Source organism: Myotis daubentonii, chromosome X (genome assembly GCF_963259705.1).
Source record: "Myotis daubentonii chromosome X, mMyoDau2.1, whole genome shotgun sequence".
Classification (NCBI taxonomy): domain Eukaryota; kingdom Metazoa; phylum Chordata; class Mammalia; order Chiroptera; family Vespertilionidae; genus Myotis; species Myotis daubentonii.
The window spans coordinates 4,303,549-4,328,877 of NC_081861.1; the positions used below are offsets into that span (position 1 = coordinate 4,303,549).

The following is a 25,329-nucleotide window of genomic DNA, read 5'->3' on the forward strand; positions in this document are numbered from 1 at the left end:
CCTCCTCCTGCAAATTTCAACTATTTATGGTAGTTCTTTGTTATAACCTAGAATGGAAAAAAAATAGGTGGTTATTTTGTTGCCCAGGCAGAGACTGAACTTCACCTGCTTTGGTGTCTACAGGTAGCTCCATATCTCCATCCCTATCATGTCCTGATGACTCCCGTGATGGAATGGCACAGGGCTGACTTCATTTTTACAGGACACAGAAATACCAGAAGCTTCAGATTGTGCTGTTGTGTAATTTTTAAATGAAGGTGAAGTTTTATTTGCAAGAAAACAAGTTAAAGAAGAGGTTTTTTTGTAGTTTTAAAGAGTTTATAATAATCATAGTTCAAAGTTTACATCTTTTCTGATGTTAAAACTCAGCAGAGCTGTAACCGGTTTGGCTCAGTGGATAGAGCGTTGGCCTTAGGACTGAAAGGTCCCAGGTTCGATTCCGCTAAAGGACGTGTGCCTTGGTTGCGGGCACATCCCCAGTGGGAGGTGTGCAGGAGGCGGCTGATCGATGTCTCTCTCATCGATGTTTCTAACTCTCTATCTCTCTCCCTTCCTCTCTGTAAAAAATCAATAAAATATATTTTAAAAAAACTCAGCAGAAAACTCCAACAGGAATTGTTTTATTGGAGATAGGCCAGGGAACTTCCTGGCAGAGTTAAACACATCAAGTAGGCTACTTTTATTGGATTTAAACAATTAAGTAGATGGCAAGGAAATGTATTAAGTGCATGTATTACTTGTTGACTACATTTGAAGCGCTAAACCTCTTAGCAAAGAGATCTGATTACACAGGGAAAGTGTGTACTGAATCCACAGCTGATGTGTGCTCTCCTGAGATGTTTATTTTTCACTAGAGGCCCGGTGCATGAAATTTGTGCATGGGGGGAGGGGTCCCTCAGCCCAGCCTGCACCCTCTTCAATCTGGGACCCCTCAGGGGATGTCCGAGTACCAGAAGTTGGACATCCCTCTCACAATCCAGGACTGCTGGCTCCCAACCGCTTGCCTGCCTGCCTGCCTGATTGCCCCTAACTGCTTCTGCCTGCCAGCCTGATCACCCCCTAACCACCCCTCTGCCAGCCTGATTGCCCCTAACTGCCCTCCCCTGCCGGCCATCTTGTGACCACATGGGGGTGGCCATCTTGTGCAAGGGTGTGGCAGTCAATTTGCATATTACCTCTTTATTCTATAGGATTATTTTTATTTCTGTTTTCCAGTTTCATTGTGATATAATTGACATATTACATTGTACTGGTTTTAGGTGTACAGCATGATGATTTGATATATGTATATATTGCATAATGATTAGCACATTAAGTTTAGTTAATATCCATCACCTCACATATCTAGATCTTTTTGGAGGAAGAATAGACATTTTTAATTTCTTTAATTTTTTATTTATTTTTCTTTTATTCTTTGCTGTTAGACATTGTTAATTTCTTATTGGAATGCTTTGATGTTTCTTATTTTTCCTATGGAATCCTTCTAACACCCTTCCTTATCCCCTCCTCCATGTTTCCTCCAACAGTTTCCTAAAGTAGAATTTGTGGAAAACCTGCTTTTTTTTGTTAAGTTGGAATTTTATGAGCCAGCACCTTTGTGTAAAAGCATTCCCAAGAAATCAGGAGTTATGTGTGTCCATTTTGGAAGTACCATTTTAAAAACTGCAGCAGTCACTTATTAATTTCCCTAAAAAATATAGCATCAAAAAGTGAAATTTGGCCCTAGTTGGTTTGGCTCATTGGATAAAGCATCGGGGGTCCTGGGTTCAATTCCTGTCAAGGACACATGCCTGGTTTGCGGACTCGATCCCTAGTAGGGAGCGTGCAGGAGACAGCCGATCCATGATTCTCTCTCATCATTGATGTTTCTCATTCCCTCTCCCTTCCTCTCTGAAATCAATAAAATTATATATATTTTTAAAAGTGGTATTTGCACATAATTAGATGGTACAATTCTAGATAAATATCACATTCCACAGCTTGGTAATGTCCTCATTACCATCATTCTCCAGTGTCAGGGGTGCCTCCCTCGCTGGAAGTTAGCATTTTCCAGGGGGCTTGCCCTGCCACCTTACTCTAGGGAAAATGAGCACACTCAGGTTCTATTCAGAAGCCTGCTCTTAACTCCCATTCGGGCTTTGACCTCGTTCTCTACATCTGCAAACGTAAGGGGTTGGATGATGCTCTGGGCACAGAGCTCTTGCTGCCCTGTTTCCATGGTTCCAAGAGCACAGATGAAATAACAGCATAACCTAAATTCTGTAGTAATGTATTGCTTGAATGATTTTAGTGTGTGTGTGTTAATATTCTGGGAAGAATATAATTATGGTCGATGAATTCCCGAACAATGCTAAACAATACAACTGGGAACAAGATGGCCGACCGTCTCTATGGCAACCTCCATTAACTATGTGTATGCATATTTCACTCATTTTGGTAATTCATATTTTAAAATATAAATGATTTTATGTTCATAATCATGCGTTTGTGAACGTCAGTTACTGCGACAGCAGTAATTGTTGCCTATTGTTTCTGCTCCGGAATCATAAGAGCTGTGGAGGAGGTATGTGAAGGAAGGAGGTGGATGGAGGAGACACTGGGAGAGAGATTACTCATTTTAACCTTTTCTGGAAAAACAGGTGATTACTTCAGAAAAAGATGATGCTAGTATTAATGGCCCCCACCACCCACACTCAAACACCTTTCCCAGTGATGTATAAAATGCCTTTCTGCATTGACCTTGTCCTTCAAACACTATCTTCAGGCTGAAGCTTCCATTCAAGTGCTATGTAGACATGAGAGCACTTTGTATTTTTGTTGTTAATTCTCACCCGCGGATATTTTTTTCCATTGATTTTTATAGAGAGTGGAATTGAGGGAGGAAGGGAGGAGGAGAGGGGGAGGAGGAGGAGGAGCAGGAGGAGGAGGAGGAGGGGAGGGAGAGAGAGAGAGAGAGAGAGAGAGACATTGATGTGAGAGAGACACATTGATTGGTTGCATCCTATATGCACAACCGGGATGGGGATCAAACCTGCAACCCAGGTACATGCCCTTGACCAGAATCCAACTGTGACCCTTCAGAGCTGGGGAGGGGAGGGGGGTTGCTGACACTCTAACCACTGAGCTACACTGGCCAGGGAAAGAGCACTGTATTTAAATGGGTCTGGGGGATCTTTTTGGCAGACATGCTCAGTTGTCTTATGCATGTTGGAAACAACTCTTTGAGGTCCTCACTTGCTAAAGTCTCGTCATGAGTATTTAAGAACTGCTTCAGACCATCTTCATTAGCCTTATTAAACAAGATGGCTGAACAAACTGTAACATGGCAAACCTGAGGCTTCTCAGGGTCATTACTAAGGCAGCCAGTCGTATAGTCAGGCCATGACATCTTCAAGGCACGTGGAGTTGAGAAATCACTTCTCTCCCTGGCCTTCTGACAGTTTTTATTGCGATATTAGAAATGTACCAATATTTCCTGATGAATTTGCCAGCTTCACTGTCATCTCCTTCGTGAGCTGTGAAAAGTGCATATTAAAAAAAGGACACATGCCCTAACCAGTTTGGCTCAGTGGATAGAGCGTCGGCCTGCGGACTCAAGGGTCCCAGGTTCGATTCCGGTCAAGGGCGTGTACCCCTGTTGCGGGCACATCCCCAGTAGGAGATGTGCAAGAGGCAGCTGATCGATGTTTCTCTCTCATCGATGTTTCTAACTCTCTATCCCTCTCCCTTCCTCTCTGTAAAAAATCAATAAAATATACTTAAAAAAAAAAAAAAAAGGATACACACCCTGGCCAGTAGCTCAGTTGGTTAGAGTGTTGTGCCCAGATACCAAGGTTTTTGGTTTGATCCCTGGTCCAGGGTTGACAAGAGTAAACCAATGAATGCATAAGTAAGTGGAACAACAAACTGATGTCTTTATTCACAGTAATTCTCTTAGTGAAAAACAAAGGAGGTCTTGAGTCTCAAAACATATAACCAATTTTTCTGCTTGTTCTGACATATTTTTCCTTGCCTTTGTTATTGTAATTAGACCCAGAAAAGTAACATTTTCTTCTTAATTTGTAAAAAGTTTCTACCTTTTCCCCCAAAGGTATTTGACTACTTTAATAGATAATGTGTAGCATGTAGTACACATTCCTTAATCCTTGAAAATAAGTTTTAGTTTTTAATTCTGTCATATTGTTATTCTCAGCTACTTTAGGGGAAGCTCAGTGTTATAACTTGCTACTCTTTTAAAGACCATAGTGATTTAAACACACACACACACACACACACACACACACACACACACCAAAAAAAAAAACAAAAACAACAAAAAACTGCCCAGCTGGTGTGGCTCAATGTTTGAGTGTCGACCCATGAACCAGAAGGTCATGGTTCAATTCCTGGTCAGGGCACATGCTTGGGTTGCGGGTTGTGAGCTTGATCCCCAGTATAGGGCGTGCAGGAGGCAGCCAGTCTATGATTCTATCTTGTCATCATTGATGTTTCTGTCTCTCCCCCTCTCCCTTACTCTCTCTGAAATCAATAAAAACATATTAAAAACAGCAACAAAAAGAAAACCCCAAAACTTTCTTTTTATCACCCAAAAGTCCTAATGCAGCTAGCAAAGATTGGGAAATGGCCATGGGAAAACAGGAGAGCAGGTCTCAGACTCAGAGCCTCCACCAAAAGGTAGGAGTTAGCTAAACTTCAGTAACTTTTCCCCCGCCATGTACTGACTGACCCCAATATAGAAAGGGGAAAAAACAATAGCTTAGAAAAAAAGTGTGTGATCACATAACATTCCCCTTTAAGAACATACATTGTTAAAGTTAATTTAATTTTAAAATAAATGGTGTTGGGATAATTGGACAGGTGCATGCAAAAAGAAAAAATCAAAGTAGACCTCCAACTTACACCATCACAAGAATAAACTCAAAATGGATAAAAGACTCTAATGTAAGTCGTGAAACTATACAAATCCTAGAAGAAACCATAGGCAGCAAAATCTCAGACATCTCTGGTAGCAATATATTTGCCAATACATCTCTTAGGGCAATGGAAGCAAAGGAGGAAATAAACAAATGGGACTACATCAAACTAAAAAGCTTCTGCACAACAAAGAAACCATCAACAAAACAAGAAAGCCCACTGCATGGGAGAATATATTTGCCAATGATACATCCGATAAGGGGTTAATTTTCAAAATATATCAAGTACTCTACAACTTAACAAAAGGAAGACAAGCAATCCAACAAAAAATGGGCAAAGGACCTAAATAGACACTTCTCCAAAGAGGACATACAGATGGCCAAGAGACACATGAAAAAAATACTCAAAGTTAATCATCAGAGAGATGCAAATTAAAATGACAATGAGGTACCATCTCACACCTGCCAGAATGGCTACCATCAACAAATCAACAAACGACAAGTGCTGGAGAGGATGTGGAGAAAAAGGATCCTTTCTTCGCTGCTGGTGGGAATGCAGACTGGTGCAGCTGCTATGGAAGACAGTATGGAGTTTCTTCAAAAAACTAAAAATGGAACTCCCGTTTGACCTAGAGAGCCCACTTTTGGGGATATATCCTAAGAATTCTGAAACTCCAATCAGAAAGAATATATACACCTCTATGTTCATAGCAGCACAATTTACAATAGCTAAGATCTGGAAACAGCCGAAGTGGCCATCAGTAAATGAGTGGATAAAAAAGCTGTGGTGCATTTATACCATGGAACACTACGCAGCTGTAAAAAAAAAAAAAAAAAAAGAAAGAAAGAAAAAGGATCTCTTACCCTTTGAGACAGCATGGAGGGACCTGGAAAGTATTATGCTAAGCAATATAAGCCACGCAGAGAAAGATAAATATCACATGATCCCACTCATATGTGGAATCTAATAAACAAAATAAACTGATGAACAAAATGGATCCAGAGACATAGAAGCATGGAACAGACTGATGAATCTCAGGGGGAAGGCGAGAGATGGTGGGAAGAGATCAACCAAAGAACCTACCTGTATATATGCATAACTCATAGACACAGTCAATAGGGTGGTGAAGGCTGGGTGGGGGTGGGGTGGGGGGTGGGGATCAGTTGCATGGTGGAGGGGGTCAATGGGGAAAAAGGGGGACATTTGTAATACTTTCAACAAGAAAAGTAAATTTTTAAAAATGTAAATGAACATGTTAGACGTTAAAAATGTTACTATAATTTAATCAAAGCAATTCACAATGATTGTAGGTATTTTTCTTTCTTTTTTTTAAAATATATTTTATTGATTTTTTACAGAGAGGAAGGGAGAGGGATAGAGAGCTAGAAACATCGATCAGCTGCCTCCTGCACACCTCCCACCAGGGATGTGCCCACAACCAAGGTACATGCCCTTGACCGGAATCGAACCTGGGACCTTTCAGTCCACAGGCCGATGCTCCATCCACTGAGCCAAACCAGTCAGGGCGGTATTTTTCTTTTTTTAAAAAAAATTTTTTTGTATTGATTTCAGCGAGGAAGTGAGAGGGAGAGAGATAGAAACATCATTAATGAGAGAGAATCATTGATCGGCTGCCTCCTGCATGCCCCCTACTGGGGATTGAGCCCTCAACCCAGGCATGTGCCCTTGACTGCAATTGGACCCGGGAAACCTTGAGTTCACAGGCCAATGCTCTATCCACTGAGCCAAACCAGCTAGGGTTAGGGGTTTTTCAAATACCCACACTAGAACTCAGAAAAGAAATAAGGGGGAGTGGGGGAGGTAGAAGAGGGTAATGGGAGATAAATGGTGATGAAAGGAAACAAAGGTGACTTGTGGTGGTGAACACAATACAATACACAGATGATGTATTATATAATTGTACACCTGGAACGTTTATAATTTTGTTAACAATGTCATCTCAATACATTCAATAAAAAAAAAAGAAAAAAGAAAAGGAGCCCTGGCCGGTTTGGCTCAGTGAATAGAGCATTGGTCTGCTGACTCAAGGATCCCAGGTTCGATTCCGGTCAAGGGCATGTACCTGGGTTGCGGGCACATCCCCAGGAGAGGGTGTACAGAAGGCAGCTGATGGATGTTTCTCTCTCATCGATGTTTCTAACTCTCTTTCCCTCTTCCTTCCTCTCTGTAAAAAATCAATAAACTATTTTTTAAAAAAAGAAAGAAAAGGAAAAGATATAGGAATGCCAGTTAAAGAAACCAGATCTTTCTAGTATTTTGGTTCTTACTAGACTATTGAGACTGTTACATAACTACGAGTTGCTATGTAACTATGGTGCAATTAAAAGTTTGATTAAGCCCTGGCCTGCCGGGGTCCAACCCCAGCAGGTCCAGGGGTCCCCAAAGGTGTGGACGGAGTCGGCGAAGAAGGAATGACACGGAGACAGCGTTCAGTTGATCAGCAGCCTAGCCAGGATCTCTAGCCCGGATCTCCAGCCAAGCTCTGGTCTGGATCTCCAGAGAGGTTCTGCTGTTTATTGTCTTGTTACATCCGTATTTATACCAGTTGATTTTAATCCTGTCAATCTCTATTGCAAAGGTTAGGGCGTTTCTTATCTCCATTCCAGGGAGTAAAGAGTATGTAGCTTAAGCATGATTGTTTGTAGTTAAATTGATTAACTACCCGCCTGGCACTTAGTTAAGGAGTTTCATCCCCTCCCTAACTTCAGGGAAAAATCCCTACCTGGGGAAACAATCTTTCTCGGAGAGGTGACCTTGGTTAAAACACAGAGTGCTAAGGGGAGCAAACATATTAAGAACAGTATGCTATATACGCCAGGTCCCTTGAAACATATGCTGTGCAGATGTTTCTATCCTGCAGCGACTGTGTCAAGCAGCAAGGATGGACTGGCTTCCGGCACTGGCCAGTTTGGCTCAGTGGATGGAGCGTCAGCCTGTGGACTCAAGGGTCCCGGGTTTGGTTCCGGTCAGGGGCATGTACCTTGGTTGCGGGCACATCCCCAGTGGGGAGTGTGCAGGAGGCAGCTGATCGATGTTTCTCTCTCATCGATGTTTCTAACTCTCTATCCCTCTCCCTTCCTCTCTGTAAAAAATCAATAAAATATATATTTGAAAGTTTTATTAATGTATATGATCAAAACCTGCAAATAAAATAAGCTTTTGGTTCTCTTCCTAATCCCCCCTCCACAAGCTCAAATATACATCTGAATATGCAACAGGTGGGGGTGGGGTTACAGCCTCAGAACAGACATTGGGAGCTGGAGGACAACCAGACACAAATGAGAAGTCATTCCAAAGGCGGGAGCACCAGTGTGCAGGCAAAGGGTGCCCTTCAAGCCTATGCGCTGTGAGAAGACCGTGGCCTGCACACCAGTGCTTGTGCTGCACCAATACCAGTGCTATGGATTAGTTTTGGTGCCATTGCCAAAGCGCTCCATCTGGTCTCCTTTGTAGGGCATGCATTTTCCATAAGCATGAACATTTTCATCTATTTTCCTACTTTAAAGATTTTGTTTAGCCTGGCTGGCCTCGCTCAGTGGTTGAGTGTCAAACCCATGAACCAGGAGGTCATGGTTTGATTCCCGGACAAGGCACATGCCCAGGTTGCGGGCTCGATCCCCAGTGTGGGGCGTGCAGGAGGAAGCTGATCAATGATTCTCTCTCATTGTTGATGTTTCTGTCTCTCTCTCCCTCTCCTTTCCTCTCTGAAATCAATACAAATATATTTTAAAATTTTTTTAATGTTTTAAAAAAGATTTTGTTTAATGTAACACTCTGCCAAGCTATACTCTCCTTGAGTCCAGGGCAAGCTCCATAGCTGGCACCTCTGCCCATTGAGCACAATCCCCTCTTCATGAAGTTTTTAAAATTTTTGAAATAATGAATTCACATAAAGTTTCCAAAAAAAAAAACCCAATACAAGTAAATTTTATGTATCCTTTACACAATTTTTGCATAACTATAGCACAGTTATCAGGACAAGAAAATTGTCCCTGGCCGGGTTGCTCATTTGGTTAGATCATAATCCTGATACAACAAGGTTGTGGGTACAATCCCCAGTCAGGGCACATACAAGAAACAACCGATGAATGCATAAATAAATAAAATCAGTCAAGAAATTTTTTTAAATGAGGAAATTGACAATGATACAATCCGTACTTTATTCAGATTCACCATCTTTACATGTACTCATGCGTGTGTGTGTGTGTGTGTGTGTGTGTGTGTAGTGCTGTGCAAATCTACCACATGTGTAGATTCATGTAACAACTGCTGCAGTCAAAACATAGAACTGTTCCCTGAGCACAAAGAGCCCTGGGCTATGCCTTTATGGTCTCCCTCCCCCATCTCTGTCCCCTTGGCAACCACTAATCCATTCTCCACCTCAGTAACTTGTTATTTCAAGAATGTTACATAAATGGAATCATACAATAGGAAACCTTTTGAGATTCAGCTAGGTTGTATGAACCAACAGTGTGTTCCGTTTTATCACCGAGTGTCTTCCATCTTAAGGATGTGCCACCGCTTGTTTAACCATTCACTCACTGAAGGATATTGGGGCTATTTCCAGTTTGGGGCTTTTACAAACAAAGCTGCTAAGACGATTCATGTATAGGTTTTTGTGTGTAAGGTTTCATTTCTCTGTTAAAATGCTCAGGAAAGCAATGTTGGGCCATATGACAGCTGCATGTTGAGTTTTATAAGAAATTGCCAAACTGTTTTCCAGAGTAACTGTACCATTTTACATTCTCACATGCAACGTCTATACTATAGGTGATCCAGTTTCTCTGCATCTCCAGTATTCAGTGTTGTCATTATTGTTTATTTCAGCCATTTTAATGCATATGTCACGATGTCTCACTGTGCTTTTCCTTTGCATTTTCCTGATGGCAATATCTTTGGTGACATGTCTCGTCATATCTTTTGCCCATCCAGTATTCTTTTGCATTAGTGTTAGGTGTGCAACATAGTGGTTAGACAATCATATACTTTACAAAGTGTTCCCCCCAATATTACCAGTACCCACCTGGCACAATATGTATTTATTATAACATTATTGACTCTATTCCCTATGCTGTAATTTACATCCTTGGGACTATTTTGTAACTACCAATCTGTACTTCTCAATCCCTTCACCTTTTTCACTAATGGGGACTCTAATCACAGGACTTTGCCATAAGTTATAGTCTGGCCCTAGCCGGTTTGGCTCAGTGGATAGAACATTGGCCTGCGGACTGAAGGGTCCTGGGTTTGATTCCAGTCAAGGGCACATGCCCGGGTTGTGGGCTCCATCCCCAGTAGGAGGCGTGCAGGAGGCAGCCAATCAATGGTTCTATCTCATCATTGATGTTTCTATGTCTCTTCCCTCTCACTTCCTCTCCGAAATCAATTTAAAAAATTAAGTTATAGTCTGGCAGTAGTGATGGTTTGTATCATAAACATAGTCCTGTACTTTATAAGAGATAGTAGCCTTGTTCCTTAACTTCCAGAGGGACTGATTGCTTTAAACTCACCCAGGTAGATCCAAGAAAACATCTGCAATTAGGACTTGATTTTCGAAGGCAGGGGGAGGGGGTTGATCAGCTATTCCTTCTGGTGAAGGTGAGATGACACTGAAGGGTACCAGTTTGCCACCCCAAAATATGCCTTTGGGATATTGATTCTGGTTATATTTAAGAAAAATGCAGAAAAAAACCTTTTCCCTTTTCCCTAACTGCCTAAACAGCATGATTTCTTTGAGATCATCATAGATAACCACAGTTTAAGAGTCTCATGCTCTACCGACTGAGCTAGCCGGGCGATAACGACAGTTTAATATGAACTAAGTGTAATGGACAGGGAAGAACCTGGCAAGACCCAGTTGATCAAAGTCCTCTCTGTGTCCCATCCTTAAAGATGACTCAGCAAACATTTATTTACCAAATATTTGCTTTTCTATCTCCTTGTGAATTGCCCTCCTGCCCTTTGAAGTTCTAAACCACAACCCCCCTTTCTCCTTATCTCAAGATGGTACATAAGCCTTAATTGTCTGATCTGTCCTCAGATCCCATATTCTGATGGCACCGCTGTATGTACATACAAATGACATTTGGTGATTTTCTCCTGTTAATCCATCTCATGTTAATTTGATTATTAGCCCAGCCAGGAGAACTTGAAAAGAATAGGAAGGGAAATTATTTTCCTTCCCCACATCATAGTCAGGGCTTCTGAGACTAAGGCTTTGGACTTGCCATCCAACAGGACATCCTATATAATAAAAGGCTAATATGCAAATTGTCCCCTCGACTGGGAGTTCGACCGGGAGTTTGACCAGGGGGTGGAGCTGGCCAGCCAACTGCCCATGTCCCCTCCCCTTGGCAGGCCCAGCCTGATCAGTTCCAATCGGGGTGGGCTGGCCAGACCCCACCCATGCACGAATTCATGCACAGGCCCTCTAGTCATTTGTATAGTGAAAGCTTTGGACATCAGAGGGTATAGGTACTTGAATTAAATCTTGACTTACCCACTGGTGACAAATTGTGTGTGGGGGTGGGTTTCCCCATGAAAGTGTTTTGCAGGTGGCAGTGCCCTGAGAAGAAAAAGAGTGTGCACAGCCAGGTCACAGGAGGTTTCCTAATGTCCCCTAACTTGGTCTGTATGACCCCTATATCTTTCTCCAAAAAGGCATTGTGACTTTACCAGCTCCATGGTGGGTGCCAATTTGTCAGTGGTCAAGGAGTCCCTAAGTACCAGTAGCCATATTTCTATAGATTCAACTGGTAAGAATATGATGAATCAAAGGATTTATTATTTACACAGACAGTAAAAGCAAGGTCAGTATTGTGTCACTCCCCATATGCCTAGTCCTACAGGATGACACTAAACCAGACTGGCTACACAACAGAAATCATATGTGTTGTGTCACTCTGTCATTGAGAACCCTCCTCTAAACTACAGCAAGCAAATGATGTTTTTAAGAAATTGTTTATTTTTCATCAACCTTTTCTTCATTCTGTTAAGAGTTTGTGGAAGAACAGCTTATGACCACTCAGGGTCATTCCTACCCATTCGGTAGCCTGAGCAGTGGGGGCTGCAGACCAGTCTTTAGTGGCAGGCTGAGTGCTCCAGTCTAGAGTAGAAAACTGCTTAATGTGCTCAGAGGGCACCTGCACCCCTTCAGAGTCGTCTGCGAACTCAGGCTGAGCAGCAGTGAACTCAGGAGCTGAGCAGTCCATTCACCCCCAAATGCCTCCTTGGTCACAGCCTTTTCAGCAGCCACCTTCCTTTTCAGTCTCTTCGGGATCTCTGTAGAAGTAGAGATCAGGCGTGACCTCCCATGGTTGTTCATGGGAAATGGTGCTACGCATGTACAGAACTTCCTGGGCCAACATCCACCACACCAGACCCACTGTGCGAACCCCCTTATTGCATGGGATGGCAATGTCTACATGGTGCAGAGGGACATTTGTGTACATAGAGTAATACTAGACAGATTAACTTAAGACACCCCTGTGACAAATTGGTGGTCAGCTGTAGGATCACAGGGTATTCTGCCAGGACTCTGGTGGCTGCAGTCAAGACTTGACTACATAACATGTGGATAAAAGCAATGTGACCAGGGCACCATGTCCCAGCCATTTGCTTACAATTTATACATGAATATGCAGGCCTTGTAGCTTAGAAACTTACTAGCACTTTATAGAAAACTAGAGGCCCAGCACATGATTAAATCGTGCAAGTGTAGGGTCCCCTAGGCCTAGCCTGCCATCGGGGCCATGTCTGCCACCCTGCAACACCTCGCAAACTCTGCAGACGATGCCAGAATCCAGGGGAGGTGGGGGGGAAGGCCCAAGAGGTGCTCCAGCACCTCTTAGTGACCGGTTGTTTGGTCGTTCTGCCTTTACAGCATCATGACCACAGGCCTTTTATGATATAGACTAGAGGCCTGGTGCATGAAATTCGTGCACTGGAGGGGGGTAGTGTCCCTCAGCCCAGCCTACACCCTCTCCAATCTGGGACCCCACAGGGATCGGGCCTAAACGGGCAGTCGGACATCCCTCTCCCAACAGCTCGTCTGCCTGCCCCATTGCCCCTAACTGCTTCTGCCTGTCAGCCTGATCATCCCCTAACCACTCCCCTGCCAGCCTGGTCGACGCCTAACTGTTCCCCTGCTGGCCCAATCGCCCCCAACTGCCCTCCCCTGCAGGCCCAGTTGCCCCCAACTGCCCTCCCCTGCCAGCCCAGTTGCCCCCAATTGCCCTCCCCTGCTGGCCCAGTCACCCCCAACTGCCCTCCCCTGCAGGCCTGGTCCCCCTCAATGGCCCTCCCCTGCAGGCCTGATCTCACCCCCAACTGCTCTCCCCTGCCAGCCTGGTTGCCCCCAACTGCCCTCCCCTGCTGGCCTGGTCACCCCTAACTATCCTCCCCTGCAGGCCATCTTGTGGTGGCCATCTTTGACCACATGGGGGCGGCCATCTTGTGTGCTGGAGTGATGGCCAATTTGCATACTGGTCGTGGCTAATTAGCATATCAGGGCTAATTAACATATCCCTCTCTTATTATTGTGTTGGACTGATGATCAATTTGCAAACTGGTTGTGATTAATTAGCATATCCAGTCATGACTGTGAGGGTGTTGTGACCAATTTGCATATTACCCTTTTATTAGTATAGATGACAGTCCAGGCATGAATGACTAGTGAATGGAGAATTTTTAAAAAATATATATTTTATTGATTTTTTACAGAGTGGAAGGGAGAGGGATAGAGAGTTAGAAATATCAATGAGAGAGAAACATTGATTAGCAGCCTCCTGCACACTCCCTACTGGGGATGTGCTCACAGCCAAGGTACATGCCCTTGACCAGGAATCGAACCTGGGATCCTTCAGTCCACAAGCCAACGCTCTATCCACTGAGCCAAACCAGTTAGGGCTGAATGGAGAATTTTAAGTGGTACCATTACTTATAAGTTTGTCTTATTAAATCTTGGTTTAATGGCATTCAAATGTAAAATATTTTGTTTAAAATATTAGGATGTGCCCAGCCAGTGTGGCTCAGGGTTGAGTGAAGTTCTATGAACCAGGAGGTCAGAGTTCCGTTCCCAGTCAGGGCACATGCCCAGGTTGTGGGCTCGATCCCCAGTGTTGGGCATACAGGAGGCAGACGATCAATGATTCTCTCTCATCACTGATGTTTCCATCTCTCTCCCTCTCCCTTCTTCTCTGAAATCAATAAAAATGTATTTTTTTAAAAAGAAAGAAGCTACATAAGGGCTTCAAACTTAGCTCCAGTAGTATGATAAGAAGATAAGTGTAAGGTAAATTTTTTTGCTTTTCAATAGGATAATCATATACATTTAAATTTAAAGGTCCTTTGCATTCTGACATTTGTCTTTTGTATAGTTGCTGCGTATTCATAGTCACTTTTTGTGACACCTCAAGTGGTATGTAAAAAACTTTCTATTGCCAGAGATTTACATTTAAAGCAATATTACTACCCCAAATTCTATACTTCTTTTAACACATGGTTACCTGTTTATTTCTTCTATGCAGAGTAAACCCACACTCTTCTCAGGTTTTAAATTAAACTGAATTTTTTTGGAAGTTGACAGGTTCAACCTTTATTATAAAGCATGCTCAGCCCATCTGACCTAGTGAGCTTCATCATCAATGAGCCTGGGTATAAATGAGATTTAAAAAAAAAAAAAAAGGTATTATTGGTAATATTTTCATAAAGTGAAATTTTCTTATAAGGACACATTAGAAAACAGAGGGAAGGTATAAGATATAGCAGTAAATGGAAAGAATGAGAGAACAAAAGAATGGAAAAAGGAAGAAGAAAGAGGCTTCATTTCCTGGTACTATGGGAGGGGGGATATGCCATATTTTTAGACTTTACTGTATCTGAATAATGTCAGGAGAACTAATCCCTAAGAATCTAAAACTTTGTAATTTCCAGTAATTGAAAAAATTATAAGATTCAAGCAGGAAAATTATACTTCTTATTGAACTTTTCATTCCCAGCTAATAGAGTTTCCTGTAAAAATTCTTGTCAAATTCTGGAGACCTTTCTAGAGATAATATCATGCTTGGTGTGCATTCATTATAGGCATTTTTCTTTTGGTTTTAAGAGGCTGTTAATATATCCTTACAAAGCATTTTTTTAAAAATAACACCTTGCACATGCAGTGGAGTTATGAGAATTATATAAGCAAACAGTAATAACACTTTGTTTAACAGTAAGTTTAAACTTGATGTATAAAACTATATGGGATATAAAGTTATACGTGAAATATGTTTCAATGGACAAAAATCTATATGGGAAATGGTGAGAGGCAGATGGGAGTGGAAGCTTGTTTGGGCTTTGGCCCAACTCAGAGGCAACAGGGGGTTCACTGTACTCCATCAGCTGTAGGCCCAGAGAGCCCACAGCCGGGGCTCTCACTGACGTTCCTGGAGAAGCTGGAATCCTCTTGGCATTGAGCCCATGAGCCATGAGCATTGTGCCCCCAGTGGGTGTCCACAGTCTCATGGATGACAAATGTCCGTGTACAGGCATCAAGCACTCCAAGATCCACCTCCTGAGACTCTAGTTCTTGTCTCAATGTGTTTGCAAACATCCTGGGTGGTGGTAGTGAATGTTGGGCACTCATGTGTGTGTTCATGTTTAAGAGTGAAAACTCTCATCTCCCAGGGCCCCACATGTGAGCCACAGCCAGAAAGGTTGGCGAGGACAGGGACCTGCTGGTCCTGCAGGAGCAAGGAAGGATGCCTGGAAGACTGTGAAGGAGAGAGGAGAAGGGATAGTGTCTGAAGGTGAAGGGGTTAACCTGAGGGAGAGGGCTTAAGTGTATTTGTGTCCTTATGTCCCTTGTATTGTTTTCTCTCTCCTGTGAGCTGGCCTCCAGCTGCCTCCCCATTACCAACTCTCTATCTCTGCAGTACTGTCTCTCCCTTCAGTATGCTCCATCTTTCTTGGCAGCGTGGAGACCACTTCCCACCTCTCCTACACCAACACCACCCACCTCAGGGTTTGCTGAGCCTGACACTAGGACACAAGTTCAGAGGACATGGACTTGGATCTCTTGAAAGCCTCGAGACAAAGCTACTGAGCAGTGGGCAAGGGGTCAGCGGAAAGGGGTCAGGTCCAAGAATAGATTCTTCTGTGTCTGCCACCCACCTCAGAACAATGGAGACTCCGACAGAGTTGAGAGAGCCGCACTGAGACTAATTTTCGCCACTCAAGGCAAGCGTGGTTCTGAGAGTGGAGTCAGATGGGAGATTCCCCTTGGTGTGTGGGTGCCTAGTCCATGGAGGTACTCAAGCTTGGGATTGGAGATCAGTTTGGGGACTAATATTGCACCTATGTCCGGGATTTAGGGCCTTATTTGAAATAAAGTTGCTCAAGTCCCCAGGCTGGAATGTAGCCATAGAGAAACTACTCGCAATAAGCCAGCCCCTTAGCTACAGTGAGGGTACTGGCAACGCAGGCCTGGGGCCTCTCCTTGGAATATCTGACATGTCTCACTGAGGATTGGAGATCATGTTCAGAGATGGAATGCTTGGTGGAGAATGGGTGTCAGGGAGACGAGCAGGGTGAGGCAAGAAAGATCAAATTCAGGCACCGAGCATTTGGGGGAAGGGGAGTTCACCCACGTTTAGGGTTGGTGTACCTGAAAGGAATAACAGCCTTGGTGGAGAACCAACACCTCATCCAAAATGGCTGCGCCCAAGGGAGATAGTCTAGATCAGTGATGGCGAACCTATGACACACGTGTCAGAGGTGACACGGGAACTCATTTTTTTGGTTGATTTTTCTTTGTTAAATGGCATTTAAATATATAAAATAAATATCAAAAATATAAGCCTTTGTTTTACTATGGCTGCAAAGATAAAAAAATTTCTATATGTGACACGGCACCAGAGTTAAGTTAGGGTTTTTCAAAATGCTGACACGCCGAGCTCAAAAAGTTCGCCATCACTGGTCTAAATCTTTCTTGATAAAGACATTTCCTTTGCTAGTGACTGTTTTAGGAATGGGGCTGCAATATAATTTGGGCCAGAAAAGACATGGTGGTAAGGTTTTAATCACTACTTTTTGTCTAGGTTTTTGTCACTTGAAGTTGAAAACATCCTATTTATATTTGGTGCTGGAAATTGGCAGAAGACTACACATAAAATAATAAAATAAGGGATTTGTTAAAAGGTAGATGATGCCTGGGAAGTCAGTGGCCTTTGTTATACTGATGCAAAACTTTTGATGCAAAACTGTTGCATGTTTTTCCAAGAATCAGACTGGATTCCCCAAAGCATCCTGGGATGCCATCTCAGTTAGGCATCAAAGACTGAGATATCAAACAGTTCAAAAACAGAGTCCAATGACATGCATGGTGTGCTCTGATTTTCACTAAAGAGAAAGGAGGAGTTTGGTGCAATTAAAGGCACATCTCATGGAGGATATGGCATTTAACCACAAATTGCAAATAGATATGAAGAGAAGGAACATAATACAAGTGTTGATGTGGGGGTGAATAACCTCTGTCTGGAAGACATTACAGAAAAGAGTAAAAGGAACAGAGCAAGTTTTAGAAACCACCAGACAAAAAAAAGGTAGGAGAGGAACAAGAACATCGACATCTAATCATTCATCCCACTGACCTGTCATCCCGCACCCTATTCATCTCTCATCACTCACCCTTCAGACTCTCCATTCCTGACCCCATGGGTCTCCATAACTTGGCTTCCCAAACTCCTTCTCTCATCACTACAGAAGTCGCCATTCCTGATAAAGGCCAGTGTCCAGGTGAGTTGTTATAATAAAGACCCCCTTATGCTTTTTATCTGTCCCGTTCTCTCAATCCTTGCCTATTTGCCACCCATGTGCATCCTCACTGGCAGCTGTGAAGGCCCCTTTGTGTCCTCCTGGGGTTTTGCTCCTGGGGATTCTACAGCACAAAGACCACCCACACAGCGCCGTTGCCAGCAAGCAGCAGGTTGAAAAGGCTCCTCCAGTCCCTGAGGCTGAAGAGCTGGCCCTTCTCCAGGGGCAGGTCCTTGTGCACTGCAGTGGGGAGACAGGAAAGGGGGCAGTTTTTAGGGGGTTTGGAACTGCAGCTCAGACTGTAAATTTGAAGAAACCTCTCTTCCTGTTTATACAGTTAAATATAGATATAAAAACAGAAAACTACATAGATTAATCACATAGATATAAAGATGTCAGAGCTATGTGATTTATATAGGATTAAAAATAGTTCTCATGAAAATAAAAAAATGAAAAAAAGTTCTCATGAAAATGTTGGAACTTGTGATGATTATATGCCAGGTCATGACATTTTTATTACCCTTTGTCCATGTGTTTACGTTTTATAATAAATATTTTTTAAAAATCATTTTGAGCCCTAGCCAGTGTGGGCATGCAGGAGGCAGCCAATCAATGATTCTCTCTCATCAATGATGTTTCTATCTCTCTCTCCCTCTCCCTTCCTCTCTAAAATCAATAAAAATATATTTAAAATATATATATTTAAAAAAAATAATTTTGAGAACTGTAATGATAATAGACATGCTTCAGTGAAATCATCTGAACTGTAAAGTAAGTATAATTATGAAGAAACTTAATCTCGTTTTCAAAAGCTGAGTCACATTTTTATTTCTTGAAATAATATGATAGAGTGAAACACATTGATGTTTCTCTCTCTCTCCCTTTCTCCCCTTCCCCTCTCCCTTCCATTCTCTCTAAATATCAATGGAAAAAACATCCTCACTCCTCAGGTGAGGATTAAAGCAGACAAAAACTCAGACCCAAGCCGTACACATATAACTGAGGAACCAACAATGACCCCATCCAGAGACCGCAGCAGCTCTCAGTATTTTTAGAGCCGAGGAGCAGAAACGGAATCATTGTAAATCGCACAAAGACATCAATCACTCCCTGGTAAAACTGCACTAATAGTTTCCTCTATTAATGATTTTTTAAAATAATCAAACATGTACTACAGTTCAGTATTTGAAATACTTCTATTATTACAAAGATGCTCGAGTTGAGAAATACATTTGAATATTTGAGAAGAAACAAAACTTGATATGTAATTTTATGTTAAATCATTTAGAAGACTTCAGTTACCAAACAACTAGACATGCACAATAGCAGATAAATAGAAATTTATTAAAGTCATTGTCTCCAACAGTACAAAAATGAATTATTGAGGCATCTTTTACTCCCATCTTGGTATCTGCAGTGAAGATAAATGTTTCAAATAGGAACCAGCACTTCTATTCAGATGCTTCCTAATGCGTTTGGCAGATTCGTTTTTATATTCTCCTATTCCACACACCATGTAAAGCTTTCATGATCAAACATCGTGACCCAAACCAAGAGAAAAGTATAAACAAATATTCACTTATTAAAGAGAAGCACTTCACCCTGGAACAATAAAAAGGAACTACAAAGAATATCATGGGTAAAGCTCAGATGCCAGTATTTCAATTTCTCTGAAGCAATTTATGCTTCAGTAATTAAGAGAAAGAGATGAACACTGTTAAAACGAGAAGCCTATTAATACGGGTCATGATGCGAAATAATTGTTCACTCGGTATTCCATTCCTCTGTGACAAGAGTTTTTGAAAAGGTCTTCCATACTTCCTTTTAAAAATGATCACATCCGGTAGAATAAGATCATATAAATTAACATTGATTATTTATTATCCTCTGTATTTGTCCATTGACAAAGCTCAAAAGGCTTCCAAAGTACACTAAACAGTACCATTTTCACCTTTGATTAAGGCAAGTTTGTGAAAAGAATTAATACAACCAAGTCTCTTATTGAACTTCCAGCTTTAAACATTTTTATGTAAGAAGCATACAAAGAGGTGTTTTATAAAAAGCCACCGCAATACCGGAAAAGAGAAATAAAATATTTTGAACCCAGTTTACTTTTTAAAGGATGCTCTTCGCTTGCTTCAAATGCCAAGTGCTATTCAACATCGTCAGAGCCAGTTTTGCTTAAATGCTTCACCTCATGAACCCAGTCCCACCCTCCAGGAAGTTCTCCTTTGTGATGTTTTATCTGCCAGTTTCTGGGCTTTTGACAGTTGTTCTCTTTTTTGTCTTTTTTTCTTACTTGAAGGGGCCTATGAGGAGTTTTAACTGAGATGAGATGGCTTATGGATATTGTACGATTAATGGGATGGTGATGCTCCTTGAACTGCTCTTTATTGTCCTTGGCGTATTTGAACAACATGTAGGTCAATAGCGGTGCCGAGGTTAACTTGCACTGCTTCCTGTAACTGGGCTAATACGTCCTGTGTTACAGGTGAGGATATAGTGTTGTTGTTTTTTAAAAAATTGTTCATGCCCTAAACCGGTTTGGCTCAGGGGATAGAGCGTCGGCCTGCAGATTTAAGGGTTCCAGGTTCAATTCTGGTCAAGGGCATGTACCTGGGTTGCAGGCACATCCCCAGTGGGGAGTGTGCAGGAGGTAGCTGATCGATGTTTCTCTCTCATCGATGTTTCTAATTCTCTATCCCTCTCCCTTCCTCTCTGTAAAAAATCAGCAAAATATATTGAAAAAATTGTTCATGCTCCGGCCGGTGTGGCTCAGTTGGTTGGATGTCGTCCCATGCACCAAAAGGTTGCCCTTTTTATTCCTGATCAGGGCACATGCTCAGGTTGCAGGCTCAAACCCAGGTAGGGGGTGTGCAGGAGGCAGTCGATGGATATTTTGCTATCACATTGATGATTCTCTCTTTCCCTCTCTCTTCCTCTCTCTCTAAAAGTCAATTTAAAAAAAATTTAGTCCACAGTATGTCCGGCGACATTAGCTTGTGCTCGCTCAGCTCGCTCTCTAACGGGGGAACAGCAGACTACAAGAGACTGAACTGTATCTGCCTCTATTTCCAACAGACTCACGTTCAACTTTTTGCTCACACACAAAAAAGCTGGGAAAATTTTATTAATTCTTTTTTTAAAAAAAGTTAATATAAAATTGTAGAAAAAAAAAAAGGAACCTGAAGCAGCTGTAATAATCCACAGCAGCTGCTGGAAGTGGTCCATCCTTGCTGTTTGACACAGTCGCTGCAGGGAAGAAACATCTGCACAGCATATGTTTCAAGGGACCTGGAGTATACGGCATATTGTTCTTAATATGTTTGCTCCCCTTCTTAGCGCTATGTGTTTTAACCAGGGTCACCTCTCTGAGAAAGGTTGTTTCTGTTGTGCCCAGATTTCAAGATTCCCAAGAACCCACAGGGAGCCAGTGAGTCCGATGCAAAAGCAAAGAGTCATTTATTTCAAACCTAGGTTTGGCTCCCCTGCCACACTCACCGATGCAACGGTGAGCTCCAGTGGCAGAGAGAGAGAGAGAGAGAGAGAGAGAGAGAGAGGCCTGATGGGGCAGAAGGGTTTTAAAGGGGGGTGGAGTGAGGGCAGGAGAGGGGACTGTGTGCCCCGCCGATTGGCCAGGCACAAGTCGGTACAGGATGTGGTCATAGTGATGGCGTGCACTTCCCTTGATTATTATTGGTTAGTCCAGAGAAATCCTGGGTGTGGCTAGCAGCGGCTTTTTCCGATGAAGAAGCACATGGCTCTGTCTCAAGATGGAAAACCCAAGGCAAGATGGAGGGCGCACATGGTTCTGTCCCAAGATGGAGGACCCAAGGCAAGATGGAGGGCGCAGTCCTCGCCCGGCTCCCGCTGCTGCCGCTCGAACACGCCGCAAGACAGGATGGCCCTCCCGCACAGCACCTGCAGCTGGCCTGCGGGCGGACCAGGACTCCGGAGCATCTGGGCGGCACAGGCCCAGCAAACAGGGTGCAGCCGGCGGAGCGGCCCAGCTCTGGAAGAGCAGCATCCGCTCGGAGCAGGCTCGGCCCATGGGGCCAGTGCACTGCAGCACGGCGGCCTCCCCGAGCTAGGGCACACGCCCCACTCCGCTGCCGCCGCTGCTGCACTGGGGCCGGGGGTCCACTCGGCTCATGTGGGCCCGGTCTGGGGGGCAGTGGGCAGGCGGCAGCCCGCGCCGGGCTCCCGCTGTGGGCCGGGGAGCCAATGCCCGAGGCCGCCAGCGCAGGCCCCGGCTCCCCCGACCGGGCCCCGAGGGCCACATGGACCCCCGACCCCAGCTCGGGCAAGCAGGGAGCCGATCATGGGGGAAGGGAGGAAAGAGCCAGGCAGTGGGGCCTTCCACTCCCACGACCTCCCCTGTGGTCGGTTGCCGCCCGGCCCCACCCCCCCGGCCCGCCACCGGCCACTGCGCCTTTCAGTTTCCCCAGGTGGGATTTTTCCCTGGAGTTAGGGATTAACAGGACTAGGGAAGGGAATAAATCAGTAAAACCCCTTAACTAAGTGCAAGGTGGGTAGTTAATCACCTTAACTACGAACAATCACGCTTAAACTACATAATCTTTACTTAGGATAATCTCCTTCAGTTACTTCCTTGTAGCTTAACAGAACAGTAGAGTAGTGACCTTGGAATGGAAATAACAAATGCTCTAACCTTTGGAATAAAATGGATAGGATTAAAATCAAATGGTATAAATACAGATGTAACAGGAAAATAGAGGAGAGAACCTGGCTAGAACCTGGCTAGAGAACCTGGCTAGGCTGCTGATCAACTGAACGCTATCTCCGTGTCATTCCTTCTTCACTGACTCCGTCCACACTTTTGGGAACCCCTGGACCTGCTGGGGCTGGACCTCAACAAGTGGGGGGGGGGCGGGATTTAATTTAGTTGATTTTCTGTGGTTGTTGGTTGTTCGCTAGTCTCACGGTGATGGAAGCTGCACAGTTTTTCGAAGGGACCAAGAAGCTATTGGAGGTTTGGTTCTCCAAGCAGCAAGCCGACGCGAGTCAAGGATCTGGGGATCTTAGCACCATCCCAAGATCCGAGTGGGACATACTTTTGAAGGATGTGCAATGTTCAATCATAAGTGTGACAAAAACTGACAAGCAGGAAGCTTATGTACTCAGTGAGAGTAGCACGTTTGTCTCCAAAAGACGTTCCATTTTGAAGACATGTGGCACCACCCTCTTGCTGAAAGCACTGGTTCCCCTGTTGAAACTTGCTAAGGATTACAGTGGGTTTGACTCAGTTCAAAGCTTCTTTCATTCTCATAAGAATTTCATGAAGCCTTCTCACCAAAGGTACCCACACCGGAATTTCCAGGAAGAAATAGAGTTTCTTAATGCAATTTTCCCAAATGGAGCAGCATATTGTATGGGACATATGAATTCTGACTGTTGGTACTTGTATACTTTGGATTTCCCAGAGAGTAGGGTAATCAGTCAGCCAGATCAAACCCTGGAAATTCTGATGAGTGAGCTTGACCCAGCAGTTATGGACCAGTTCTACATGAAAGATGGTGTTACTGCAAAGGATGTCACCCATGAGAGTGGAATTTGTGACCTGATACCAGGTTCTGTCATTGATGCCACAATGTTCAATCCTTGTGGGTATTCGATGAATGGCATGAAATCGGATGGAACGTATTGGACCATCACATCACTCCAGAACCAGAATTTTCTTATGTTAGCTTCGAAACAAACTTAAGCCAGACCTCCTATGATGACCTGATCAGAAAAGTTGTGGAAGTCTTCGAGCCAGGAAAATGTGTGACCACCTTGTTTGTAAACCAGAGTTCTAAATGTCGCATAGTGCTTTCTTCGCCCCAGAAGATTGAAGGTTTTAAACGTCTTGATTGCCAGAGTGCTATGTTCAATGATTACAACTTTGTTTTTACCAGTTTTGCTAAGAAGCAGCAACAGCAGCAGAGTTGATTAAGAAAAATGAAGAGAAAACGCAAAAAGGAAACACACATAAAAGAAGGTGGTGGCTGCTTTTTAGATATTGATACCAGGGGCCATGCTTTCCATACCCACCACCTTGTAGTTGCAGAAAGCCCTAGATGTAACGATAGTGTAATCATTTTTTTAATAAATCTTTATTGTTCAGATTATTACATTTGTTCCTCTTTTTTCCCCCCCATAACTCCCCTCCTCCCAGTTCCCGCCCCACCCTCCGCCCTCACTCCCCACCCACTGTCCTCATCCATAGATGCACGATTTTTGTCCAGTCTCTTCCCGCATCTCCCACACCCCTTCCCCCCCCCCAAGAATAGTCAGTCCACTCCCTTTCTATGTCCCTGATTCTATTATAATCACCAGTTCATTCTGTTCATCAGATTATTTGTTCACTTGATTCTTAGATTCACTTGTTGATAGATGCATATTTGTTGTTCATAATTTGTATCTTTACCTTTTTCTTCTTCTTCCTCTTCTTAAAGGATACCTTTCAGCATTTCATATAATCCTGGTTTGGTGGTGATGAACTCCTTTAGCTTTTCCTTATCTGTGAAGCTCTTTATCTGACCTTCAATTCTGAATGATAGCTTTGCTGGATAAAGTCATCTTGGTTGTAGGTTCTTGGAATTCATCACTTTGAATATTTCTTGCCACTCCCTTCTGGCCTGCAAAGTTTCTGTTGAGAAATCAGCTGACAGTCGTATGGGTACTCCCTTGTAGGTAACTGACTTTCTTTCTCTTGCTGCTTTTAAGATTCTCTCTTTGTCTTTTGCTCTTGGCATTTTAATTATGATGTGTCTTGGTGTGGTCCTCTTTGGATTCCTTTTGTTTGGGGTTCTCTGCACTTCCTGGACTTGGAATTCTATTTCTTTCAGCAGGTAGGGGAAGTTTTCTGTCATTATTTCTTCAAATAGGTTTTCAATATCTTGCGCTCTCTCTTCTTCTGGCACCCCCATAATTCGGATGTTGGTATGCTTGAAGTTGTCCCAGAGGCTCCTTACACTATCTTTGTATTTTTGGATTCTTTTTCTTTTTGCTTTTCCGGTTGGGTATTTTTTGCTTCTTCGTATTTCAAATCTTTGACTTGATTCTTGGGATCCTTTAGTCTGCTGTTGGATCTCTGTATAATATTTTTTATTTCAGTCAGTGTATGCTTAATTTCTAGTTGGTCCTTTTTCATATCCTCGAGGGTCTCACTAAACTTATCAGCGGTCTCTAGAAAATTCTTGAAAAACCTTATAACCGTGGTTTTGAACTCTATATCCAGTCGTTTGCTTTCCTCCATTTCTGTGATTTGTGATCTGTTTCTTTGTCTCCGCATTTTGGCTGCTTCCCTGTGTTGATAGAGTGGCTTTGTGTGCTAGGTGTCCTATAGCGCCCAGTGGCTCAGCCTCCCCAATTACCTGAGGTGGACACTCTTGGTGCATCCCTTTGTGGGCTGTGTGCACAGTCTTGTTGTAGTTAAGCCTTTATTGTTGTTGGTATCACTGGGAGGAATTGACCTCCAGGCCAATTGGCTGTGAGAATCAGCTGTATCTACAGTGGGAGGACTTCTGTGCTGAAAACACCCTTATGGGGCAAGACTTGCTTCAGGGGGGCTTTGGTGCTCACTGAGTCTGCCCC

General features: G+C 43.3%; 1 protein-coding gene and 1 pseudogene across 1 annotated transcript; one reads left to right on the top strand and one right to left on the bottom strand.

The window, feature by feature from the left end:
* Positions 1-19,832: 19,832 nt before the first annotated feature.
* Positions 19,833-20,243, bottom strand: LOC132224721 (RWD domain-containing protein 4-like; annotated as a pseudogene).
* Positions 20,244-22,618: 2,375 nt separating this feature from the next.
* Positions 22,619-23,828, top strand: LOC132224134 (S-adenosylmethionine decarboxylase proenzyme 1-like). The gene is given in 2 exon segments (XM_059679239.1): positions 22,619-23,399; positions 23,402-23,828. Coding segments are annotated over 2 exon segments (1,002 nt in total). The 5' UTR covers positions 22,619-22,678; the 3' UTR covers positions 23,683-23,828.
* Positions 23,829-25,329: the final 1,501 nt, after the last annotated feature.